This window comes from Emydura macquarii, unplaced genomic scaffold, assembly GCF_026122565.2.
Source record: "Emydura macquarii macquarii isolate MOO-44397 ecotype Brisbane River unplaced genomic scaffold, CSIRO-AGI_Emac_v2 contig_3692, whole genome shotgun sequence".
NCBI lineage: Eukaryota > Metazoa > Chordata > Testudines > Chelidae > Emydura > Emydura macquarii.
The window spans coordinates 12,740,131-12,767,885 of record NW_027133829.1 but is presented as its reverse complement, the minus strand read 5'-3'; the positions used below and the strand labels follow the sequence as shown (position 1 = coordinate 12,767,885).

The window sequence follows — 27,755 nt, the reverse complement described above, 5'->3', positions numbered from 1 at the left end:
GTCCAGATCAAAAGATTCTTCACAAAAACACACTGATTTGGAATGAGTTTGAAGCACAAGGAAGAGTAGCAGCTCAGACAATTGCCAGATTTTGTGTTGCTGCCATTGAAGGGAACTGAGGGAGGATCACAGCTGCTTTGCTCATTATGCCCTCACATGGAAGTATGGAAAGGCTCACAACACATGCATAGCCCTGACAGACACAGCTATTACACAATCCAGTCTTGTGTGCACCTACGGTGGAATTCACATACTTGAAGAACAATACTTACATTTCTGTCACCAATTTACTGTTTTCTCCAAGCCCTAACTTCTCCCTGACCACCTTCCCACAAACCTCCAGGCTCAGAAAACCTATTTCCAGGCTCACAGTCCTTCTTGACATCCATGACAACTAGGTTCAGAACCACCCCCACTACTTGTTGCTGGTCCTGGAGAAGCAGGAGCAGAGGCAGCAGGGAAGAACTGGGGCTACAGGGAGTGAAGTGGATGTGAAATAGTCCCAAAAAAGCTTGTTTCCGCTGCCTCATCCGTCTTTTGACCGCAGTATATGTTCTGCAGGGCCAGAGGATCCTGATGGTAGGAAGGTACTGCATCCTCGAGGAGCTGGAGCAGTCAAGTAAACCAGAAATCCCCCAGTAGCAACATATGGTACTGCACCCTGCAGCCCATTAGCCACACTTCCCAAGTCTGACTTAGCCCTTAATGACTGCCTCTATATTTTTTTCTTATGCTCTCTTCCAAACTGGGATACGTTTCTCCCTCTGTATCCTCAGCCCTAGTTTGCCTGTTTGTTGGAGAGCTTGCCCAACCCCATGGTGGCAACAGATCAGGTATATGGACACTGATGCATTGTGGAAGCTAGGGGTTGTATGGAAAGGACTTGTTCGCCTGTATGATTCAAAAGCTTGTTAAACTTATACTTGATACTTCTAACCATGTTTTCCTCCAAAAGGAAGAGAAAATAATTTAGACCATAAAATGACAGTGGACCCTTATCTGGAGTACAGTGTTTAGCTGTGATCACTTCACCTAAAATATATTAGAGAAGATTTGAATGAAGGATAAAACTGTAAAGACAATAATGAAAATTGATCAGTCCCTTTGGAGCCACTCAAAACTAAAAAGACAGTAATTTCAGAACTAATACAAAGGAAATATTTTCTTCTGCAGCACATGGGCAGCCTGTCGAATTCCTAGAAACAGAAGGTCAAGACAAATTCTGTGGCAGGGTTTAAGAAAAGAGAGTAATTCTATATTTACATAACTTTATAGGTACATAATTTGATGACAAAGATAACCAAGAGCTTAATGTTTCAGTCCTAAAATGGCAGAAGCTGCTCAGGGTAGGAAAGAGCTCCCTTTTCCACAGCCAAATACACTTGGTTAAGTACATTATGGGAGATTTTGTCCACCTTCTTCTGTGGAAGCAGTAAATACTTGCCATTGCCAGTCTATGTGGACAAATGGTAAGATCCAGTGAATTCCAACCCTTCAATACAAGAGCAGTATGATCCCTCAGACTTCATATAACCCATAATCCCCGCTTTATGGCCTTTGAGGGTGGAGGTGCATGATAATTCTGCCATACCTTCAGAGACTGACATTGATACCAGTACCGTGCTCCCAGCACTTGAGTTTGTGGGTTGGACTGGAGGCCCACCTCAGCCCATAATACCTGGATCTTCAGGGACACAGGAACCATACAGCAGGAGGCACAGTCCCCAGCCTGAGAAAAAAAGGGGAACCCACACGTTTTCATAGATTTTAAGGCAAGAAAGGTCTATTAAGAAAATCTCGTCTGACCTCCTGCATAACAAAGGCCACAGAACCTACAAGTAATTTCAGCATCAAGAAAGAACAGTTACTTACCTTGTATGTGTTGTTCTTTGAGATGTGTTACCCATGTCCATTCCCAATTTAGGTGTGTGTCACATGCACTGGTGCCAGAAAACCTTTTCCCCTAGTGGTACCTGTACAAGTCGACTCTAGTGCCCCGTGCAGCGGCGCACACGTGCCCACACATAGGCACCACCAGCTCTCCCTCCCTCTCAATTCCTTCTTGCTGGAACTCCGATTGAGGGGAAGGAGGGTGGGCGTGGAATGGACAAGGTAAGTAACCATTCTTTCTTCTTCGAGTGCTTGCTCATGTCCATTCCCAATTTAGATGACTCACCAGCAGTGTCTCCAGAGGCGGGCAGGAGTTCATGGACGTGACCCTTGAAGCACCACTTTACCGAAGCCAGCATTGTCCCAGGCTTGCTGCATCAAGGCATAGTGGGACACGAAGGTATATACTGACAACCAGGTAGTGCACTGCAGATTTCCAGTATGGGGACATGCGCTTGGAAGGCTGTAGATGATACCTGTGCTCTCGTTGAGTGGGCTGTCAAGGGCACCGGAGGTGCAACTCCAGCCTACTCATAGCAGGCTCGAATGCTGGCCGTGATCCACTTTGAGATCCACTGCGAAGAAACCGGCAACCCTTTCATTTGGTCTGCAACTGCCACAAAGAGTTGCATTGAGTGGCGAAAAGGTTTGGTTCTGTTGATGTAGGAGTGAGGCAAACTGGAGGATATAACCAATAGCTACCATGCAGAGCACCCATCTATTTGATGTTACGGCAGCCCTGGTCAGGAGGAAACGGACCAAATGAGAGGAAAACAGAAGGGGAGTTGGATCTGTGAGTATGACTGGTATCTACCAGTCACTCTTGGCACACCTTCAAAAGGCCTGCTTTCCACCCCGATTATGTAGGCTAGAGCCCAGTCGAGGGCTGGCAGATGACGAGCAGCTCTGGTGCCTCTTGTAAGCTTTGTTTTTCTTCTTATAGGAGCCTCTGTGGGAGTGGTCCCCAGATCGCTGCTCCTGCTGGGGCCTGAAGTGCCTCCTGGAAGAATAAGGTGTATAAAGGCCAAGGAACCTCAAAGTAGTCCTCGAGTCTTTCATGCCTTGCAGCCTGGAGTCTGTTTGCTTGGCAAAGAGGGCTGTGCCATCAAAAGGGAGGTCCTGGATAGAGTGCTGGACCTCTGACGGGAGCCCTGAGGATTGGCGGCACGATGCCCGTCTTGATATGGCTGAGGCCATCACCCTGGCTGCAGAGTCCACTGCATCGGAGGTCACTTGCAGGGATGCCCTGGCCACTGATCTCCCCTCTTCTAAGATGGCCTCAAACTCCTGCTTGGAGGAAGGGGACAATGAGTCCGTGAACTTGTCCAGCAACTCCCAGATATTAAAGTGGTATCTATCTAGTAGTGCCTGTTGGTTCACTACCCGTAGCTTCAGGCTGGCCGTGGAATGCATTTTTCAACCGAATAAGTTGAGTCTCTTTGCGTCTTTGTGCTTAGGAGTCGAGCTGACTTTCCTCTGTCTGTCCCTTTTGTTGGTGGCTGTGACAACCAGGGTTCCTGGCGCGGAGTGGGTGTAAAGATATTCAAACCCTATAGCCGGCACATAATATTTTCTCTCTGCCCTCTTACAGGTGAGTGGCAGGGAGGCCAGGGTTTGCCATAGGGCCTTGGCCAGTTTAACAACCCCCTCATGGACTGGAGGGCCACTATACTAGGAGTTGCCGAGGCCAGTATTCCAAAGAGCTCGTTGACTAGCTCATCCAGCTCCTCTATCTTGAGGCCCAAGTTGGAGGTGACCCTTTTCAATAGGTCTTGGTGCGCCTTGAAGTCATCCATCGGTACCGCAGCCAAGGGTCCCGCGACCACCTCATCCGGTGATGACGAGGATGAGGCCACCACCTGAGCTGGGGGAGAGGCCTCCATTCTGGGTGTGGTGGTCCCCCGGGCTCAAAGCACATGAACCGTCCCAGTCAAAGTCTGAGTCCAGGTGTGGTGCCAAACTCTGGGGGATGGAGGAGTGCAGCACTTATGCTCCTCTCACAGAGCTGGTTTGTTGACCAGACCAGGAGGACGAGGTAGATGAGGCTTTCTTCAGTCAACTAGGGAAAGTTCCCAGTTCACAGGACCTGGTTCTCATGGGGGACTTCAATCACCCTGACATCTGCTGGAAGAGCAATACAGCAGAGCACAAACAATCCAGGAAGTTTTTGGATAGTGTTGCAGACAACTTCCTGGTACAAGTGCTGGAGCAACCAACTAGGGGCCGTGCTTCTCTTGACCTGCTGCTCACAAACAGGGAATATTTGGTAGGGGAAGTAGAAGTGGGTGGCAACCTAGGCAGCAGTGATCATGAGATGGTCGAGTTCAGGATCCTGACAAAAGGAAGAAAGAAGAACAGCAGGACATAGACAATGGACTTCAGAAAAGCAGACTTTGACTTCCACAGGGAGCTGATGGGCAGGATCCCCTGGGAGGCTAATATGGAGGGGAAAGGAATCCAAGAGAGCTGGCTGTATTTTAAAGAAACCTTATTGAGGGCACAGGAACAAACCATCCCAATGTGCAGAAAGAATAGAAAATACGGTAGGCTTCCAGCTTGGCTTAACAAAGAAGTCTCTGGTGAACTTAAACACAAAAAAAGAAGTTTACAAGAAGTGGAAGCTTGGTCAGATGACTAGGGAGGAGTATAAACATACTGCTCGAACATGCAGAAATGAAATCATGAAGGCCAAAGCACAATTGGAATTGCAGCTAGCAAGGGATGTGAAGGGGAACAAGAAGGGTTTCTACAGGTATGTTACCAACAAGAGGAAGATTAGGGAAAGTGTGGGCCCCTTTCAGAATGGGGGAGGCAACCTAGTGACAGAGGATGTGGAGAAAGCTGAGGTACTCAGTGCCTTTTTTGCCTCTGTCTTCACAGACAAGGTCAGCTCCCAGACTGCTGCACTGGGCGGCACAGGATGGGAAGGAGGTGAACATCCCGCAGTGCTGAAGGAACAGGTCAAAGACTATTTAGAAAGATTGGACATACACAAGTCCATGGGGCCAGATGCAATGCACCTGAGGGTGCTGAGGGAGTTGGCTGATGTGATTTCAGAGCCATTAGTTATTATTTTTAAAAGCTCATGGCAAGTGGGGGAGATCCCTGATGACTGGAAAAAAGCAAATATAGTGCCCATCTTCAAGAAAGGGAGGAAAGAGGATCCAGGGAACTATAGACTGGTCAGCCTCACCTCAATCCCTGGAAAAATCATGGAGCAGGTCCTCAAGGAATCCATTATAAGGCACTTAGAAGAGAGGAAGGTGATCATAGAATCATAGAATCATAGAATATTAGAGTTGGAAGGGACCTCAGGAGGTCATCTAGTCCAACCCCCTGCTCAAAGCAGGACTAACCTCTGCTATATCATCCCAACCAGGGCTTTGTCAAGCCGCAGCTTAAAAACCTCTAAGGATGGAGATTCCAGTACCTCCCTAGGTAACCCATTCCAGTGCTTCACCACCCTCCTAGTAAAAAACTTTTTCCTAATGTCCAACCTAGACCTCCCTCCCTGCAACTTGAGACCGTTGCTCCTTGTTCTGTCATCTGCCACCACCGAGAACAGCCTAGCCCCATCCTCCCTAGAACCCCCTTTCAGGTAGTTAAAGGCCGCTATCAAATCCCCCCTCACTCTTCTCTTTTGCAGACTAAACAAGCCCAGTTCCCTCAGCCTCTCCTCATAAGTCCTGTGCTCCAGCCCCCTAATCATTTTGGTTGCCCTCCGCTGGACTCTCTCCAACTTGTCCACATCCTTTTTGTAGTGGGGGGCCCAAAACTGGACACGATACTCTAAATGCGGCCTTACCAATGTCGAATAGAGGGGAATAATCACTTCCCGTGACCTGCTAGCAATGCCCCTCCTAATGCAGCCCAATATGCCATTGGCCTTCTTGCCAACCAGGGCACACTGCTGACTCATATCCAGCTTTTTATCCACTGTTACCCCCAGGTCCTTTTCTGCAGAGCTGCTGCCCAGCTCGTCGGTCCCCAGTCTATAGCTGTGCATGGGATTCTTTCTTCCTAAGTGGAGGACTCTGCACTTTTCTTTGTTGAACCTCATTAGATTTCTTTTGGCCCAATCCTCCAGTTTGTTTAGGTCACTCTGTATCCTATCCCTACCTTGCAGGGTATCTACCACTCCCCCAGCTTAGTGTCGTCCGCAAACTTGCTGAGGGTGCAATTTACCCCATCCTCCAGATCATTAATAAAGATGTTGAACAAAACCGGCCCCAGGACCGACCCCTGGGGAACTCCGCTTGTGACCGGTTGCCAGCTAGACATGGAGCCATTGATCACTACTCGTTGAGCCCTATGCTCTAGCCAGTTCACTATCCATTTTATAGTCCATTCATCCAACCCATACTTCTTTAACTTGCTGATAAGAATACTGTGAGAAACCGTATCAAAAGCTTTGCTAAAGTCAAGGTATATCACATCCACCGCCTTCCCCACATCCACAGAGCCAGTCACCTCATCATAGAAAGCAATCAGGTTGGTCAGGCATGACTTTCCCTTGGTGAATCCGTGTTGACTGTTCCTGATCACCTTCCTCTCTTCCAAGTGCCTTAAAATGGATTCCTTAAGGACCTGCTCCATGATCTTTCCAGGGATTGAGGTGAGGCTGACCGGTCTGTAGTTCCCCGGATCCTCTTTCCTCCCTTTTTTGAAGATGGGCACTATATTTGCTTTTTTCCAGTCCTCAGGGACCTCCCCTGTTGCCACGAGCTTTCAAAGATAATAGCCAATGGCTCTGAAATCACCTCAGCCAACTCCCTCAGCACCCTCGGGTGCATTGCATCCGGCCCCATGGACTTGTGAATGTCCAATCCTTCTAAATAGTCTTGAACCTGTTCCTTCAGCACTGCGGGATGTTTGCCTCCTTCCCATTCTGTGCCACCCAGTACAGCAGTCTGGGAGCTGATCTTGTCTGTGAAGACAGAGGCAAAAAAGGCATTGAGTACCTCAGCTTTCTCCACATCCTCCGTCACTAGGTCGCCTCCCTCTTTCTTTAAGGGGCCTACACTTTCCCGAATCTTCCTCTTGTTGGCAACATGCCTGTAGAAACCCTTTTTGTTCCCCTTCAAGTCCCTTGCTAGCTGCAACTCCAATTGTGCTTTGGCCTTCCTCATTTCATTCCTGCACGTTCGAGCAGTGTTTATATAATCCTCCCTAGTCATCTGACCAAGCTTCCACTTCTTGTAAGCTTCTTTTTTGCGTTTAAGTTAAGTGATCAGGAACAGTCAACATGGATTCACCAAGGGAAAGTCATGCCTGACCAATCTGATTGCTTTCAATGAAGAAGTGACTGGCTTTGTGGATGTGGGGAAAGTGGTGGACATGATATACCTTGACTTTAGCAAAGCTTTTGATACTGTCTCTCACAGTATTCTTATCAGCAAGTTAAAGAAGCATGGGTTGGATGAATGGACTATAAAATGGAGAGAGAACTGGCTAGAGCATAGGGCTCAATGAGTAGTGATCAATGGCTCCATGTCTAGCTGGCAGCCGGTCACAAGCAGAGTGCCCCACGGGTCGGTCCTGGGGCCGGTTTTGTTCAACATCTTTATTAATGATCTGGAGGATGGGGTAGATTGCACCCTCAGCAAGTTTGCAGATGACACTAAGCTAGGGGGAGTGGTAGATACCCTGGAAGGAAGGAATAGGATACAGAAGGACCTTAACAAACTGGAGGATTGGGCCAAAAGAAATCTGATGAGGTTCAACAAGGACAAGTGTAGAATCCTGCACTTAGGAAGGAAGACTCCCATGCACAGTTACAGACTGGGAACCGATGAGCTTGGCAGCAGTTCTGCAGAAAAGGACCTGGGGGTAACAGTAGATAAGAAGCTGGATATGAGTCAGCAGTGTGCCCTGGTTGCCAAGAAGGCTAATAGCATATTGGGCTGCATTATTAGGAGCATTGCCAGCAGATCGCGGGAAGTGATTATTCCCCTCTATTCGGCATTGGTGAGACCGCATTTGGAGTATTGTGTCCAGTTTTGGGCCCCCCACTACAAAAAGGATGTGGACAAGTTAGAGAGAGTCCAGTGGAGGGCAACCAAAATGATTAGGGGGCTGGAGCACAAGACTTATGAGGAGAGGCTGAGGGAACTAGGCTTGTTTAGTCTGCAGAAGAGAAGAATAAGGGGGGATTTGATCGCAGCCTTTAACTACCTGAAAGGGGGTTCCAGGGAGGATGGAGCTAGGCTCTTCTCAGTGGTGGCAGATGACAGAACAAAGAGCAACGGTCTCAAGTTGCAGTGGGGGAGGTCTAGGTTGGACATTAGGAAACATTTTTTCATTAGGAGGGTGGTGAAGCACTGGAATGGGTTACCTACGGAGGTGGTGGAATCTCCATCTTTGGAGGTTTTTAAGCTGCAGCTTGACAAAGTCCTGGCTTAGGTTAGTCCTGGTTAGTCTTGCTTTGAGCAGGGGGTTGGACTAGATGACCTCCTGAGATCCCTTCCAACTCTATGATTCTATGATTCCCAAGGGAAATCCCCACCAATAAGGCCACGGTCCAGGCCATTGTCCCTGTGGCCATGCTCCCATTTGTAGCACCGTTGGGAAGTCAGGCATCGAGGCCAGGGCTTGCCTGGTATGAACAACCTCCTCGCTGTCCGAGGGGGAGGTGCTGTCTGACAACCGGGTAGTGCTGACTCCGAGTATTGCACGGTGCCGTGCAGAGCTCGCCAATGCACTGGCGCTGGTGAGTGGTACGGAGAGCCCAAATGATAGGCATGATGGGACAGGCTCTTGTCTTTCGGCTTCTTATATGGGCTAGGCGAGCGGGGTCGTGGTGCTGGGGAAACATGCCATGAAATTCAGTTACTTGCATCATTCTGCAGTTACATAGCAGTGTTTCGCTCAATGTCGGTCCTCTGGAGACCAGTGGCGGGAGCCTGGTCTGAAGCTGTCCTGACCTGGAGAGTGTGGTCTCAACTCCGGGGAGCATCTGCGCACCAGCGAACAGTGCCTCAAAGACGGGCATTGTTGGGCAGATCTGTCCCTCGATATGTTAAGTGCTGGTGCTGAATCTCGGTGCGGAGGCCTGCTGTCCCTTGGCGTCGGCGGCACGGGCAGCGCCAGGAAGTCCTTCATAGCCTGGAAGGCCTCCGGAGTAGATGGCACCACCAGACGGTGAGGGCCTCTACCGCTACCCAGAATCAGTGGAGGACCCGGTGCCAGGGTCAACGCTCACAGTGGCGAGGAACCTTTCTGAGGCAAGGAGGATTGGCGGCCCCATGCGAGTCTCGACTGGTCCCCCTTTGCCTTCTCCACAGGAGAGCGACCTCGCTCCACGTGAGTCTTCTTTTCAGCCTTTTTTTTTGGTACCGGAAATGGTGATCGGTGCCAAAAGGAAGAAGAGGGCACCAGAGGCATGCTGTGTGCCGAGGTCATCGTTCTTGGTGCTGAGTCCGATCTACTGGGCTACAACACCGGTCTAAGTGCCAACTCCATCAATATGGCCCTTAGATGAATATCTTGATCTTTCTTAGTCCGTGGGCAAAAACCTTTATAGATTTTGTACCTCTCACGGACGTGCGCTTCCCCCAAACACTTTAAGCAACTTTGATGCAGGTCACTCTGTGGTACAGGCTTCTTACATGAAGTGCAGGGTTTAAATCCTGGGGAATGGGGCATGCCCCAATCCTGGGACTCAAACAACTAACCAACTAGTACTAACTACAACTAAACAACTAACTATGTACACTAGAACCAAGAATAAACCACTACATTTAGCTACAGAACTTGAGAAGGCAAGAGACGTTTCAGCACCATCACTGTCAGCAAGAAGAAATTGAGAGGGACGGGGAGCCAGCAGCGCCTATATGCGGGCACATGTGCATGCCACTGCAGGGGGCGCTAGAGCCAGCTTGTACAGGTACTACTAGGGGAAAAAGATTTCGGCACCAGTGCATGTGGCGCACACACACATATAAACTGGGAATGGACATGAGCAAGCACTCGAAAAAGAATGTAACTTCTGATTGAGCTAGAAACATATCCAGTCTTCATTTAAAGATTTCAGGTAATAGAGAATCCACCATATTTCTAAGTTATTCTAATATTTAACTACCTTCATCGTTAAAGGAGTACACTTTATTTCTAGTCTGAATTTGTCCAATTTCAGTTTCCAGCTACTGGATCTAGTTATACTTTTTTCTGCTAGATTAGAGCCGCCTACTACAAGAAATCTGTTTCCCCATGTAGGTTCCTGAAGTCTATGTCACCTCTTAGTCAACTCTTAGTCGCAGTCTAGGTCTACATTAGAAATGCTACAATGTTATAATATAGATACTTATTACAGCAACAGAAGGGGTTCTTCTGCTGCTGTAGTAAATCCACCTCTCCAAGAGGCAGTAGCTAGGTTTACCTAGCGTTGTCCATACTAGGGCTTAGGTCAGTGACCTGGTCTATGCCATGTGGCTCCATCAATGCAAGGTACATCGATTACGTTATGTAAGTTGACGAACCTTGCATCAAGTAGCTGTGCTGTCTTCACTACACTGTGTCGATGGGAGACACTCTCCCATTGACATAGCTTAAGCTTCCTGTTCCGGTGGAGAACCAGAGTTGACAGGAGACATGCTCAGCAATCGATTGAGTGTGTCTTCACGAGACCCACTTAATCAATGCTGTAGCATCAATGGCTGTGGCACCAACGGAGCCATCCAGTATAGACATGCCTAAGGTCTCATCGGTAGCAACATAGCTAGGTCGACCTAACTTTCTGGTGTAGATCAGCCCTTAGATAGATAAACGCTGAATGAGGATAAGCCTCAAAGGACAGCAATTCAGTAGGATAACTCAATGATCAGACAGAGCCCAATATTAACACATATATTACAATACTAGCATTATAACAACAACAAAGAAGTGAGTACAGTGAACTGTACTGCAGACCATCTCAGAACCGGCCAGTAAAACACTCGCTGCAGTATTAGACACCCTCCTACCCATTTACACATTGGTAATATGGGACTACAAAAACTAATCCAGTTGGTTCTCTGCTTGCCTAGTCAAAGAGGAGCTCTGAATAGCATGAGCCCGGAGCAATGACATCTGTATGCAGTAGGGTCCTTGAACTGAGTCAGTGGTCCTGACACACAGTGTAGGATGTACCCTGTTTCACTCCATTAGAGAGCTAATAACAGGGAAGTAAGAGCAAACTCTTACTCAGATGGGGAGGCTGTCTCTCTCTCTCTCCCTCCCACAATCCCTAAAGCAATATCATTTTGCATGCCAAGCTCAGAGGAGAAAAAGTTGGGTTCAGAGTTGGCTCTCCATTCTTATTACCTGCATGCTACAGTTCCAGGTAAGGATGCTGGTCCACTGATCTGTCTGGGTTGGGTCAGCACTTCCAATTATGGCCAGACCCTGTGGGCTGTTCATCCCTTGGAGGGCCTGGTATAGCATCTCCTGAAAGTAGCTACAGTTTCCATCCTCCATCGTTTGGGATATGCTGGAAATGAGATAGAACACATCTTTGGAAGTCTGAGTGCTTTGGAGCAGAGAAGAAACCAGTTCTTAATACAGAGCATTTTGCCTTAGTAATGACCCCATTTCAAGGTGTGTACTACTTTGGTAATGCCTACATGGAGGAATTATGGAAATGTTAGTGTTCAATTCTGTATGGATTAATCCCATGTCCCCCATGAAAGTAGCAGGGAGAAGAAGAGTGCACACAACACTGAAAATGATGTGCTGCATGTTGAGATTTGTTTGTTTGTTTTTAGGTGGAGGGGAGTAATCTCCACTCTCACCAGGAAGAGAATGATCTAAATTATTGTCCCTGGTAGTCATTGAGTAGGAATATCACTTCTTAGAGTACTTCATTATGATCTATCTTGCCAGTATTTAATTTTTTATATATACACACACTGCAAAAAAAATTTAAAATACATCAAAAGCAGGAAGGCTGTCAAACAATCAGTGGACCCACTGGACAACTGAGGTGCTAAAGGAGCAACTCCAGGCAGACAAGGCCATTGCAGAGAAGCTAAGTGAATTCTATGCATCCGTCTTCACTGCAGAAGATATGAGGGAGATTCCCACTCCTGAGCCATTCTTTTTAGGTGACAAATCCGAGGAACCGTCCCAGATTGAGGTGTCAGTAGAGGTTTGGAACAAACTGATAAGTTAAACAGTAATAAGTCACGAGCACCATATCATATTCACCTAAGAGTTCTGAAGGAACTCAAATATGAAATTTCAGAACTATTAACTGTGGTATGTAACCTATCACTTAAATCAGCTTCTGTACCAGATGAATGGAGAATAGCTAATGTGACACCAATTTTTAAAAAGGCTCCAGAGGTGGTCCTGGCAATTACAGGTCAGTAAGCTGACCGTCAGTACCAGGCAAGTTGGTTGAAACTATAGTAAAGATCAGAATGATCAGACACATAGATGAACACGATTTGTTGGAGAACAGTTAACATGGCTTTTGTAAAGGGAAATCATGCTTCACTAATCTACTAGAATTCTTTGAGGGAGTCAACAAACATGTGGACAAGGGTGATCCACTGGAAACACTGTACTTAAAGACTTTCAGAAAGTCTTTGACAAGGTTCCTTACCAAAGGCTTTTAAGCAAAGTAAACAGTCATGGGATAAGAGGGAAGGTCTTCTCATGGATCAGTAACTGGTTAAAAGACAGGAAACAAAGGGTTGGAAGAAATTATCAGTTTTCAGAATGGAGAGAGGTGAATAGTGGTGTCCCCAGGGAAATGTACTGGGACCGGAGCTCTTCAACATATTTGTAAATGATCTGCAAAAACGGGTAAACACTGAGGTGCCAAGTTTGCTGATGATTCAAAGTTATTCAAGATAGCGAAGTTCAAAGCAGACTGAGAAGAGTTACAAAGGGATCTCACAAAACTGGCTGACTGGGCAACAAAATGGCAGATGAAATTCAGTGTTGATAAACCCAAATTAATATATATTGAAAAATATAAACCCAACTATACATACAAAATGATGGGGTCTAAATTAGCTGTTACCACTCAAAAAAGAGATCTTTAAGTCATCGTGGATAGTTCTCTGAAAATATCCATTCAGTATGCAGTGGCAGTCAAAAAAGCTAAAAGAATGTTAAGAAAAATTAGGAAAGGGATATATAATAAGAGAGAAAATATCATAATGCCACTATATAAATCCATGGTGCAAACACACCTTGAATACTGCAGTTTTGGTCACCTCATCTGAAAAATATATATTAGAAATGGAAAAGGTACAGAGATGGGAAACAAAAATGATTAGGGATATGGAACAGCTTTCATATGAGGATAGATTAAAAAGCTTGGAAAAGAGACTAAGGGTAGGGATATGACAGAGATCTACAATATCATGAATGACGTGGAGAAAATGAACAGGGAAGTGTGATTTACTCCTTCACATCACACAAGAACCAGGGGTCACTAAATGAAATAGGCATCAGGTTTAAAACAAAACATAAGGAAGTACTTCTTCACATAACACACAGTCAACCTGTGGAACTCGTTGCTAGGAGATGTGATGAAGGCCAGAAATATAATTGGGTTAAAAAAAGAATAAAATAAGTTCACGGAGGACAGGTCCATCAGTGGATATTATCCAAGATAATCAGAGATGTAGCCCCATGCTCTGCGTATCCCTAAGCCTCTGGGACTGGAGACAGGGGATGGATCACTTGATAATTGCCTCATTTTGTTCATTCTCTTTGAAGAATCTGGCACTGACCACTACTGGAAAACAAGGTACTGGGGTTGATGGACTATTGATCTGACACAATATGGCCATTTCTATGCTCTCTCTCTCTCTCTCTCTCTCTCTCTCTCACACACACACACACACAATTTATATAAATCAATTTTTTTTAAGCATTTTTTTCAATTTAAATTTGCAGTTGTGGAAAATTATGGGGTTGTAGTCAGACAATGACAGTAAATGTTATATTCAAAAAGTTAAAGCTTTATAAGCATTAAAACACTGTCAACATGCCTGACCAACCTGATTGCTTTCTATGATGAGGTGACTGGCCCTGTGGATGTAGGGAAGGCGGTGGATGTGATATACCTTGACTTTAGCAAAGCTTTGGATACTGTCTCTCACAGTATTCTTATCAGCAAGTTAAAGAAGTATGGGTTGGATGAATGGACTATAAAATGGATAGAGAACTGGCTAGAGCATAGGGCTCAATGAGTCGTGATCAATGGCTCCATGTCTAACTGGCAGCCGGTCACAAGCAGAGTGCCCCAGATGTTTTGTTCAACATCTTCATTAATGATCTGGAAGATGGGGTAGATTGCACCTTCAGCAAGTTTGCGGATGACACTAAGCTGGAGGGAGTGGTAGATACCCTGGAAGGTAGGAATAGGATACAGAAGGACCTAAACAAACTGGAGGATTGGGCCAAAAGAAATCTAATGAGGTTCAACAAAGAAAAGTGCAGAGTCCTCCACTTAGGAAGAAACAATCCCATGCACAGCTATAGACTGGGGACCGACGAGCTAGGCAGCGGTTCTGCAGAAAAGGACCTGGGGGTAACAGTGGATAAAAAGCTGGATATGAGTCAGCAGTGTGCCCTGGTTGTCAAGAAGGCTAATAGCATATTGGGCTGCATTAGGAGGAGCATTGTCAGCAGGTCACGGGAAGTGATTATTCCCCTCTATTCGACATTGGTAAGGCCGCATTTAGAGTATCGTGTCCAGTTTTGGGCCCCCCACTACAAAAAGGATGTGGACAAGTTGGAGAGAGTACAGCGGAGGGCAACAAAAATGATTAGGGGCTGGAGCACAGGACTTATGAGGAGAGGCTAAGGAAACTGGGCTTGTTTAATCTGCAAAAGAGAAGAATGAGGGGGGATTTGATAGCAGCCTTTAACTACCTGAAAGGGGGTTCCAGGGAGGATGGGGCTAGGCTGTTCGCGGTGGTGGCAGATGACAGAACAAGGAGCAATGGTCTCAAGTTGCAGTTGGGGAGGTCTAGGTTGGACATTAGGAAAATGTTTTTCACTAGAAGGGTGGTGAAGCACTGGAATGGGTTACCTAGGGAGGTAGTGGAATCTCCATCTTCAGAGGTTTTTATGCTGAGGCTTGACAAAGCCCTGTCTGGGATGATATAGCTGAGGTTAGTCCTGCTTTGAGCAGGGGGTTGGACTAGATTACCTCTGAGGTCCCTTCCAACTCTAATATTCTATGATTCTATGAACATCCCATGTCAAAATATACACAGTAAATATCCTTAAATTAAACCCTTAAGTTCTTAAGTAGCATTTTTTCTACTTTGCCTATCTGTAAATGTCCATTATTATCAATGGAAATATTTTTCATCAGTTTATGTATATATGGTGAAAGATGGACCTCTATTGATATTTAACAATAAAAATCTAATCATTCCAAGCCTTATTATAATACTACTCCTCGAATCCAAGCCCTGCATTCCTGTATTGTGCTTTGAAATACATGCCTAGAACTGGAGCCTCAGAACCTCCCCAACAGACCGCCACCATTCAAGTATTCAAGTTGTTCTGGAGGGCCCTCTCTTGTGGAGGTTAACTGTCTCCAGTGCTGCTCAAACCCCTCAGGCATGTAGGGGAGAGATGATCTGAGCTGGACTTACAAGAAAGGTACTACCTGAGCTCCACAGCACTATGTAGAAAATGTTGAGAAGACGTGCAACCTGAGTCCTGCAATTCCTGTGTGGGAATGACAGGAGAGGGTACTACCCAAGCCTTGTAAACTTGTCTGAGGATTGGGGAGGAAGGGATGGTAGACATTGTTACCTGAGCTGGCAGCTTGTCCTCACATTCATTCCAAACTGGACCTTGTACCTGAGAGTCTTTGAGCATATTCCATCACCCTGGCTCTGTAAGATAGTCACCTGAGGGAAGGGGTGAGGTGTCAAGAAGCCAAATAGAAGGGAAGTTAAACAGCACAGGTTACCCAAGCAGTCCTTAATAAGATCATCCTTTAGTTAGTAGCAATCTCCTACCAACAGTGCATGTTACTGTAGCTCATGTACCTAATCCATCACTAACCAAGTTAGCCTCTGTGATCAAAGACATACTCACCCAAAGATGCCAGTGACACCCTCAGCAAAGTTAGAGGATACCCAAACTCCCCTTAACTTTGACACATGATTTTAATCCAGTAATGGTCAAGAGACCTTCCATATTATTATTAGTTATTTGTTTCCAGTAGTGTCCACAATGTGCTTTTAAAAACTTCCCAAACATAAAAAAGAGGTGTGGTCCTTGCTCTGAAGAAATATACAGAGAAATGGACACAGGGAACAGGAAAGCACTCAAACAAGCACTGTGTTAACTACATCGATATTCCTTAGTACTCACAATGTTGCTATAGTCAGCGAGTTAATTTCTTGTAGGAGTCACGGTAGAAGTGGGTCTTCAGGAGGAAGTTGAATAGGGAGAGGGTGATGGCCTTAAGGATCAGCTTAGGTAGGGTGTTCCATGTGTAGAGGAATGCCTGGAGACCTCTCTAGGAGAGCCTTTCCCACTATCCCCAAGGATAGACAAAGGCTGCAATGTGGCACTCTCGTAACACTTCCCCAGTTATTCCAAAATCTAAAGAGTACAGCCACACTAGAAGGTGATAGTGACAGGTAAAACCTGATGTCAGAAAGGATACGTGCTGCCTGGCACCACTGTTTAGAGACAAGAGTGGCGCCCCAATGATATAGCCAGGGTTTCCGCTTCTGGCCACGGTGTACGAAGGGTTCCTGCTCTGCTGATAGGCAAGGAGAAAAGAAAAAGCAGGAGAGGAGAGAAAATGTTAAAAACAGAAATGACACCATCAGCACTAGGAAGATCAGACCTTCATTCAGCACAGCTGACCAAATTCAGCCATGTTATAAGCAGGAAAACTCATTTTCAGACAAGGGAGTCAAGCCCACTTATGGCAGGGTTGAGTGTGACTAAAGTTTTTTTTAAATCACCCTATTAAAAGCCTCCTTAAAAACAAAATCCCTACCTCGATCTGTCTCAGAATCCTCTTCCATACCTAGCCAGCACTTCTACAACCCAGGAGCTGGCAAACCAAACCACAATCTGCCCTAGCACTTGGGGATCTCTACCCCAGAGCCAGTGCTTGAAGCATCAGCCTCCCATTGCCTAGGAGTTTTCTGCAATAAAGTAAGTGTGCTAAATCCTGAGGAATTCTATAATCACATTTATGATCCATGTTACACTGCCTCCATAGAGAGTGAGGTGGTTCTCCAGACATGAAGGTTACTTACCTGTAACCTAGGTTCTTTGAGATGGACTCTGCATATGCCACTTGTGGGAATGCTCTGACTGGTGCAGCCTATAGTGTAAAATTCTACTGGCAGTAGCCATTGGAGCATCCATGCGCTTCCTTTGCCCACATCTCCTAACCCCAAACTCCGGATGTTCTAGGGCAAGGATTTAAAAGAAATGTGGTGCTTCACTGCCTCAGTTCCTTCCCCTGCAACCTCAAGCCCTTTTGTAAGTAGAGCTCTGAGGCAGTGGGGAAAGAGGGGCAGAGAGTATGAATATGTAGAGTCTATCTCAAAGAACCTCAGTCACACATAAGTAAACCTCATTTCTTCCTTCAAATGTCCTCTGCATATTCCCACTCATGAGATAGATTAATAGTACTCTGACCTAGGATGGTAGGATCCAGAGTTCTAGTTAAACAAGGAATGCAGGACTACACTGCCAAACTTCACATTTGATCTAGATGCCAAGTCTAAAGAGAGGATAGAACTCTAGATTGCTGCTCTACATATCTCTACAAGAGGAATATGTCTAGGGAAAGCCATTCAAGTTGACTTTGATTTAGTTGAATGAGTTTTGCTGCCTTGAGAAATGGATAATCCCTTCAACCCCATGCTCTGGATGTCCCTAAACATCTGACTGCCAGAAGCTGGGACTGGATGACAGGGGATTGATCATTCAATAATTGCCCTGTTCTGTTCATTACCTCTGAGGCATCTGGCATTGGCCACTGTCAGAAGATAGGATACTGGACTAGATGGACCATTGGTCTGACCTAGTATGGCTATCCTTACGTTCTTAATCTTATAAATTGAATAGAAGAACATAAATATCTACTATAACCTATCTAAAGAGAATCTGTACAGAAACAGCTTTTCCCTTGCTTTTTGGTTTATAAGCTATAAACAACCTTGAGCACTGTTTAAATTGTTTAGTCTAAATAAAAAGATAACACTCTTCTCATCTCTAATATGTGTCCTTTAACTTCCCCATCCTGAGTGTGGCGATTGGGGAAAAAACTGGTAAAACTATAGATTGATCTATGTGAAAATTGGAGAATATTTTTGGTAAAAAGTTATGAGTGCGAAGAACCACTTTATCCTTATGAAACATTAAATGGTGGATCAGCATTAATGCATGCAATTGACTTATGTGTCTGGCAGAAGTGATTGCTAAAACACTGCTTTTACAGATAAGTGAAATAAAAAACAGCTCCCCAGAGGTTCTAAGAGAGGTCTCATTATTTGTGCTAGTAATATATTCAGACCCCAGAAGGTCATAGGAGTTCTTAATGGTGGGTACAAATTAATTCCTTTTAAAAACCTCTTAATTTCATTGTTAGTAAAAATTGCTTTTCCCTCTAGAGATACATGATATGCTGATGTGGCTGAGAGATTAATCTTAACTGAAGATAATGAAAGAGGTGTCTTCTTAAAATACAATTAACATATAATTAACTGGTGCCATATAAGGATCCACATTATACAGTAGAACCTCAGAATCTCCATCTCGGGAATGGAGATTGTTTGTAACTCTAAAATGTTCGTAACACTAAACAAAACATTATGGTTGTTTTTTCAAAAATTTACAACTGAACATGGACTTAATACAGCTTTGAAACTTTACTATGCAGAAGAAAAATGCTGCTTTCCCTTTATTTTTTTAATAGTTTACATATAACACAAGTATTGTACTGTATTTTCTTTTTTTTTTTTTGTCTCTGCTATTGCCTGAGAGTATACTTCCGGTTCCAAATGAGGTGTGTAATTGACTGGTCAGTTCGTAACTCTGGTGTTCTTAACTCTGAGGTTCTACTGTACATGGAAATCCACAATAAAACCCTTTTCTATTTAAGACTATAGCACATCCATGTGGATTCTTTTCTAGAATTTAACAGGACATTCTGAACTTCTAATGAAAGGCTTTCTTCTAGCCCATCTAAAGGTCTATTCCCCATGCAGTCAAGAGAAGGAACTGAAGGTTCAGATGATAGACCTTCCGTTTGTTGTGTCAACAAGTCCAGTGTCAACAGTAAAAGTTCCACTAAACCTTGTGACAGATGTATCAAATCCAGATACCACTGCTGTCTGGGTCATGCTGGTGCTATTCAAATCACCCTGGCTTTGTCCTGCCTTATCTTGTTTATCTGAATGAGGGAAAATGAGGGAAAAGCATACTTTAGGCCCTGACCTCATCGTATTAGAAAAGTGTCTGATATTGATTCCTTATTTGCCTGCCCTCAAACAATAGCTCTGGCATCTCCTGTTGCTGCTGGATGCAAATAGGTCTATCATTGAGCTCCCCCCATAAATGGAATTGCTACTGGATGAATATCATGTTCTATACAGTACTTATAAAGACTCTTGGCCTCCCTGCATAATTCCAGAGTGAGTCCCCCCTTGTTTGTTTAGATAATATAACGCTGTCCTATTGTAGGTTACTACCTCAACCGCTTTTTTTTTTAATTTGAAGTAGGAAAAACCTTAGGGTTACCCTGATTGCTCTCTTTTCTAAAATATTGTTGCATTAGTTCCTTTCCTTTGGTGACCAATGATCTCTGATCAATGATTCATTGTTCAGACGGGCTCCCCATCCTGAGGTAGACGCATCCATGATCAGTTTAACTGACATTGTAGGGGGATTGAAAAGTGTATACTTCACTGCATTTTGATTGTCTGTCCATCACATTAATGACACTAATACAACCAGTGCTGAAGGTCCTCTCATCTGAAGAGGAACATAAGGAGTCACTGCAGTGGTTAACACCAGTAGGCCCAGCAACCAAAGGGTTGTCTTGGTAACTGGAAGAGGTATGAATATCTTTTATTTTGATACATCTCACCTCTGGAAGAAAAGTTCTCCCCCAAGTTGAATCCAAGATGGCTTCTATAAAAAGAGTCCTTTAAATAGGGTTTAGACACAACTTTTCCCAATTTAACTGTAATCCCAAACTAACAAACAGTGAACATATTTGACACAGGTGTAATAAGATCCCGTCCTTGGATGACACTTTTATTAACCAGTTGTCTAGCTATGAAGATACATACATCCCCTACCTTCTTAGGTACTGTGATAACAGTCAGGCTGGATGGCTACAAAAGGGTACTTGAAGACGGGTATGTCAGCCCTAGAATTCTAAAGGCCCTTTTTCCTGCAGGCCAGGAGGAAGTTACCTTAGGTCAATTAGAGGCACCTGAGTCCCATCTAAAGCTACTCCTGGCCTATTAAAACCCCACCTCTGCTAGTGAGGAGGGGGAGAGACATAAGCTGCCAGAAGACTTGTGGCAGTATGAAGAGAGACTTTTCAAATACTCGAGATAGTGCTTCTCCCCATAAGACGAACAGCAAAGGGAAAAATCCAGGCATCAGCTTGGGGGAAGGGCTGATACTGCCCTGACCGCCAGAGCTGCACCACCATGGCTGCAGCCCCACCGAAGGAGCCAAAGAAAGGTACTCACCCGCTGTCTGGGCATTATAGACTTACCAGCTCTCCCCTTGCCCCTGTGGGTCGGAGGGACATTCCACAGGCCCAAAACAAGGCCCACCCCAAACACTCTAAGACAGAGGTGCTGAGGGGAGAATCAAGAGACTCATCCAGGGTGGGGCAGATTTACTCCAGATCCATCCTGCCAGAGGAGGCAGCCCTAACCCAGCAAGACTGCGGGGGTGCTTTGCCACAGTATGCTCCTACGACAGACAGGTATTTTGTAAACACCCTAGGTGCTGTGGACAACTTGAAAGAGACGTCCTTGAACTGAAAATGGTCCTCTCCAACAACAAAACACAAGTACTTCCACTGACATGGTCTTTTAGAATGAAATGTGGAAGTATGCATCTTGTAAATCAACAGCTGCAAACCAACCCTGAAGGGAAAGAGAAGTATTACAGAAGTAAAGAGGCAACATGTAGAAGCATAATTCCTTAATATAAGTGTTTAATCTCCTTAAATCCAAAATAGGGTGAAGGCTCCCATCTTTTGGGGGGATTAGAAAATAACATGAGTAAATCCCCTTCCCTCTATGATCTCATTGAACTACCTCTATTGCACCTAACTAGAGCAGAGACTGAATCTCCTTTTTCAACAAATGAAAATTATTTTGATCTCTGCCCAGATATGAAGCAGATGGGTTGTTGTGGGAAAAGGTTTTTGAACTGAACAGTGTAACTGCATGAAATAATTCTAACTTCCATCTGTTTGATGTTATTAACTCTGATTGGTAATAAAAAATGGACTGCCAGTCCCCAAACTGTGCATAAACAATGTCCAAGTGGACTGGCTTGAAGCTCTGTGTCCTCATGTTAAATCTGATGTCTTGATGCAGAGAACAAAGAAGATGAAACTTTCCCTTTATTATTGCGAGCCTTAAATTTTTTCCTCTGTTGTAGCTGGTGTTGTGGGGAATAATGTTGAGGTTGGAAATGACATGCCCTTCTCTGATAATTGTAATGAAGTGAAGGAGATGAAGAAGGTTGGTTATTAACTTTGATACTTGTGTAATTGAATCGAATATGGCCTCTTTCCAGTACTAAAGAAACCCAAAGATCTAGCAAAAGATCTTACACTTTTCATCTTCCCTAGTACCTCATCAATCTGAATACTAAACAGACCTTCTCCTTCAAATGAAAGATTCCCAATCCTCATTTTTGTCCCACTGATCTTAAGTGTGTGTCTCCTTAGTGAGACAGCCAACGCTACTAACCTTGCCGAATTATCTGAGGAGGATTTAGTCCTCAAGCGAAAACAGCACTTGATAATGCACTTCCAGAGGAATTCAAAGTTAAGAAAGGAGAAAGTTTTTCTCCAAAGATGGTATTGGTACCTAGCCATGACAGCTTTGTAGTTGGATATGAGCATGTTTAATGCAGCTGAAAAAAATATTTTTCCTCCTAGCATATCCAGCCCCTTCCCTCACTCATCTGCTGGAGTAAAGTAAGCTTGGGGCACCTTTTGATTTGTGAAGTACCACTTTAACTACCAACGAATTAGGAGGCGGATGAGTATGAAGCACAGCAAGTCCTTCTTAAGGCAACGTATATAATTTATCTTCCTTCTTACAGAGAGGCTGAATGGTCGAGAGAATATTCCAGACTGCCTTTGCTTGCTGAAGCAATCCCTGCAACAAGAGACGTGTGACTCACTGACTAGCCACTGCCCCAAAAACATTGAAGATAGGATGCAATTATTCCACCACAAAACCAGAAGGAATATTCACTATATCAACTCGTGAAAGGCTACACTTTATACTCTTCACTGAATATTTCACCTATTTCCACAGATGACTTTTTTTTGAGTAAGCTGCATTAGCTGGTCCCTATCCCTTGGATCTAACAACTGAATGTCTTCTTGATATTGTCTTGCTGAAGGTCTGTCCAGAAATGGTCAGTGAGACCACCCTACCCAAGGAGGCAGATGCCACTCAGGCCAAAACCCCACTGATGGATCTGGTTGGAAATCTCTGTGTCCGTGGTTCCAGCAGGACAGCACTGAATTGATTATAATAAGTTTTTCCTGGTTCTGATCTGTGATCCACATCTCTCTTATGGCCCCAATCCATGTGCGGTTCAGGTAGTAGACAAAACCTCCTTGAAAAGGGGAGTGGAGAGAAGTTCTTCTCCAGGAATCCCAAAGGGGTCTTTGGAGGAGACAGCAGCAGAGAGCTCCTGAACCTTTCTAGTTTTGGCTGATTCTCAGAGAAGCAGTCAGTTGTAGTAACACATCTGACATGTTCTGAGATGCAGTAGCTGGCTCAACTGTCAGTGGACCCACAGATGGATCTGCCTGATGAACCACTGCTATAACATTGTTGCTGTAGCCATGTCAGTCCCAGGATATTAGAAAGATAAAATGGGTGAGGTGATATCTTTTATTGGACCAACTTCTGTTGGTGAGAAAGACAAGCTTTAGAGCTACACAAAGTTCTTCCTCACATCTGGGAAAGGTACTCTGAATGTCACAGCTAAATACAAGGTCAAACAGATAATTTAGCATAAGTAGTTAGCACATATTCTAAGGGACCACTCAAGATGAAGTGACTCATTAACATTCCTGTAGTCATAGGACTACAAGAGGGTTTAGTGGGTTACAGATTGTGGTAATAAACCACTAATCCAGTGTCCATGACTTTTAGTGTCTAGCAAAATTATGAATTTAAGCTCCCAGGCTTGTCTTTTGAAAGTGGTGTGCAGGTTTCCTGTGAGGATGAGGACAGATAGATCGGATATAGAGCGATTGCTTTGTGAAAAAGTGTTCACTCACAAGTGAAGTGATGTTTTTGTCTTCTATTATTTTCCTGTGTGAGTTCATTCGAGAGCATAGTGACTGTCTGGTTTCACCCACGTAGTTGTTATTGGAGCATTTAATCCACTGGATGAGGTACACCACATGTTGTGATAGGCATGTGTAGAACCCATGAATCTTGAAAGGTGTGTTGTGGGGGTGCTGATCATTGCAGCAGCAGAGGTAGGTCTGCAGGTTTTGCATCATTGTTCTGGTAGGGTCTGGTGCTGCTTCGAGTTGGTGTGTCCTGGTCAGCGGAGATCTTGCTTCTGTTGAGCTCGGAGAGGTTTGGGAGGGGGTCATCTGTAGGCCAAGAGGGGCTTCAGGAAAGGTTTTTTTTCAGAATGGGGTCCCCATCTCATATGGGTTGTAGCTTGATGATAGCTCGTATGGGTTCCAGTGTAGGAAAATAGGTGACAACGAGGGGTGTGCGGTCAGAGGAATGTTTATTTCTAGATTGAAGCAGGCTCTCTCAAGGTATTTGGGTGGGCCATTCTATGATATGATCTACTTCTCTGGTGGAACATCATTGTTTGGTGAAGGCTGTTTTGAGTGTGTTAAGGTATATATCCCGGACTTTCTCCTCAGACAATATTCTATGGTATTTGAGTGCCCGGCTGTAGATAACAGATTTCTTGGTGTGTCTGGGGTGAAGGTAGGTGTGCTGATCTGTGGTTTTTTCGTATATAGTTGTCTGTGTAGGGTTCAATTGTTGAAGCTAATCATGGTGTCCAGGAAACTCATGCTTGTGTGGGAGTGTTATAGAGAGAGTTTAATGTACATGTGGTGGTTGTTGAAGTTGTATTGGAAATATATGAGGGAGTTTAAGTCGTCTGTCCAGAGGATGAAATTATCATTGATGTATCTCAGGTATATCACTGGTTCTGTGGTGCATTTGTCCAGTGGTGTAGTACTAGGACTACCAGGGTGTTCACAGGCCACTTCACTTTCAACGGTTCCTTAAAAAAATATGCTAACTACTTATGCTAAACTATCTGTTCAATCTTATAATTAGGTGTGACATCCTGAGTAACTTCGCCAGACCTGAGGAAGGGTTCTGTCTAGCTCAAAAGCTTGTCTCTCTCACCACCAGAAGTTGGTCCAATAAAAGATATTACCTCATCCACCTTGTCTCCTTACTGCTTTAAGAGTAACATACTGCAGAGCCATGCTAGTTAACAAACCCTCCTCAGTTCTCTTAATTGGCTTCTTAGATTTCACCCTCATTACAGACTCCTCCGGATGCGATCTTGTTGGATCCATAGAGGAATGGCTCCTGACTCTGCCCTGAGAGCTTGAATCAGAGCCTCACTCCATAATGAGATTCTGTGTCAGTGCTTCCTGCAATAAAATTGCCTGCAGCCAGTTTCATCTCTCTATTTCCCCTTGTGGTAAACAATGAGAAGTTCGGACATTTAGAGGGAGAATGCCCTTCCCCCAAACTTGGGGGACATGCGCCTGATGCTGGAAATACCACTGTGCATGAGATGCATCTTTTGAATCCAGGCTTCTTAACCTTCTGATCTGTCATGTTATCTTTTATGTAACCCTATGAACTTATGTACCAACTAACTTATACAAGCTGCCTAGCTACTATAGATGCAAAAGGATCCTCCAGTAACAATGTAACCATTCAGCTGGTCACATCTGAAGGAACTGAGGCAATGGAGCGCCATGCTCCTTTGAAACCCTTACCCTAATGTCTGATGTTCATAACGGGGTGGGGGGGGACAAGCGAGGGAGGCATGTGGATGCTCCTGTGACTACTAGCAGAATTTTACCATTCAGGCTGCTCCAGTCAGAGCATTCCCATGAGTTGGAATATGCAGAGGACATGCAAAGGAAGAACTCACCCTTGCCCTTCCACAGCCCTGAAGTTTTGGGTCACTGATATTCTCTCACCCAACACACACTTATTACACTGTCCTCACTGGAAAGGGGGTTTTGGGACTACTTCAACAAGTTTCTGATGTTCTGAGTCAACAAAACGACCTGACCAAACCTCCCATGGTGCAGTGTAACCACTTGGCATGATAGAGTGGGCCTCTCCAGTACTAACTCACAGACAGATTGAATAATATTTCCTAGCTTTGTCCTCTAGCCTTAGAACCTGAGGGGCTGGAAAAAATCACTGACTCTCCAGGTCAATTCCCATCCCCCAGTGCAAGGGCAGAGGTCAAGAAGTACCTGGAAAGGACACCAGCAGCTCTGCTCAGAACAAGTGAGATACAGCGCTGCCTCCTATCCTCTCCTTACATAACATGCATGGGACTAAAATGTTGACCCTGATACGTTCCTTCCCCTTCCTCAGAGACCATGCAAGAGCAGGACACCAACCCCCTCAATCCCTCCACAAGACTAGAGCACTGAGCCCAACTCTCCCTACCTCTAGGACCTACTTAAGACCAAACCACTGACCCTCAGTGCCCCAGAGGACTCATATAAAAGCAGGACTCTGACCGCTGATCCCTAAGGGCGCACCTGCTCTCATGATACTAACCCAATCTCCCCACCCAAGAACTCAAATGAAGTCAGAGCTTGAACCCCAGTCCCTGCAAGGATCCATGTGAGACGAGTACTGACCCAGAACTGCATTGTGAAGCGCTGCTGCAGAGAGGAAGCTGAGTTCCCAGAGACATTGGTCATTTTAAACTGGACAGAGACGTTCTGAATTCCATGAGTCCCATTGAACTCTATCTCATAGATCACCTGCAAGTCCAAAAAGAAGATAGTCAGGGAAAGGGCAAGGACCTGGGGCCTTACTCCAGCCTTGCAGTGCCTCAATGATGGTGGAAGGGTGGCTCAGGTACCTCAGAAACAACATTGAGACAGGTGTTGCCATCCATTTGGGGAGCTCCAGGCTGTGTGACAGGGGTGATCGTCACCTGGAGGCAGCAAAGGATATCAAAAATCAGTTAATCCACTGAAGAATGGAGTGTGTCCTCTTTATCATCCCCATCCATCTCTGATGTGGAAGTTATTGAGTGTAACTTGAGGTTCTACGAGATGTGTGGTCCCTATCTATACTGCCATGTGTCTGAGTATGGAAATTCTTCAAAAGGAGTGTCTATTGACCCGCCCGTGCGCAGTAGCTCCCATTGTACTCCTGACTGAGGGTATAAGAGGCAGTGTAGGTTGATGCTTCTACAGTACCTCTTCTTATTGCAAATCCAACAGGATATGAAGCAGAGGGGAGGGAGGGTACTGGAATACAGATAGGGACCACACATCTTGAAGAACCTCCAGTTACAGTAAGCAATCTCCTCTTCTTTTTCAAGTGATGGTCCTTATGTGTATTCCACATGTGGGTCATTGACAAGCAGTGTTCAGACTGGAGGAGGCTGCGAGGAAGCTGGCAGCAAAGATACTTGCAATACTGCCATTCCTACCATTGCCTCCACAGCCAATGCCTGAACTAGAGCGTAGTGTGTTGCAAACATGTGGACAGAATTCCAAGTTGCTGCCCTGCAAATCTCCTACAGTGGGACATGAGATAGGGATGCTGCAGAGGCAGCACATGCTCGCATGGAGTGAGCTGTGATACCCCAGGGTGAGGAATTCTTGCAGCACTCTAAAGATGCATTCCAAAACTGACTTAGAAATTCTGTGGGAGGATATGGCTTTCCTACATAACCTTTCTGATATAGCAGCAAAAAGTCTCAGAGATATCTAATGGGTTTGGTTCTTTGCAAGAAGAACGCCAGGGCACATCAGACATCAAGGGAACGAAGTCTCTTGTCTTCATAAGAAGCATGTGGTTTCGGGAAAAATACAGGTAAGTGTATTGCTTGATTGATGTGGAACTCAGAAACAATCTTGGGGAGAAATCTGGAGTGTAATGAAAGGGAAACCTTCTCTTGGTGAAATACTGTATAGGGAGGGTTTGCAATGACGGCTCCTAACTCATTGACCCTCCTGGCTGAAGTGATGGCCACTGAGAATGCCACCTTCATGGACAGGTGGGCCATGGCACATGTTGCCATAGGTCTGAAGGGTGGTCCTGTGAGTGTTGAAAGGACAAGGTTAAGGTCCCATTAAGAACAGGAGACAATCCAGGACAGCCGGAATGCTCACAGTATCTAGTGAATGCTGGTGGAGTCGTGCCCATGCCGAAAAGTGCCTCCATTTGGCTATTTTCTGTAACAACTCCAGATACTGTTGGCAGTCGTCCAGCAGAGAAGGCGACAAAGCAGTGACTGCATCATCTGGGGATGAAGAAGAAGCCCCATTGGAACTGTCAGAACTAGTACCAGCTCTTCCTCTTTGTACATCAATGGTACAAGTGGTGAGAGAGACAGGAGTGGTATGACTCCTGAGAAGGACCCAGACACCTGCCATAAGGATTCCA

The 27,755-nt window shown here is 45.2% G+C and overlaps 1 protein-coding gene across 1 annotated transcript in view; it reads right to left on the bottom strand.

Annotated features, from left to right (window-relative positions):
- Positions 1 to 27,755, bottom strand: part of TCTN3 (tectonic family member 3) — a 92,187-nt gene that overhangs the window by 22,083 nt on the left and 42,349 nt on the right. The window contains exons 10-15 of the mRNA XM_067537102.1: positions 26,218 to 26,292; positions 25,991 to 26,116; positions 16,523 to 16,621; positions 15,658 to 15,755; positions 11,191 to 11,356; positions 1,592 to 1,729 (exon numbers count right to left, since the gene is read on the bottom strand). Of these exons, the coding sequence (XP_067393203.1) occupies positions 1,592 to 1,729; positions 11,191 to 11,356; positions 15,658 to 15,755; positions 16,523 to 16,621; positions 25,991 to 26,116; positions 26,218 to 26,292 (702 nt within the window). The remainder of the gene's footprint in view (positions 1 to 1,591; positions 1,730 to 11,190; positions 11,357 to 15,657; positions 15,756 to 16,522; positions 16,622 to 25,990; positions 26,117 to 26,217; positions 26,293 to 27,755) is intronic.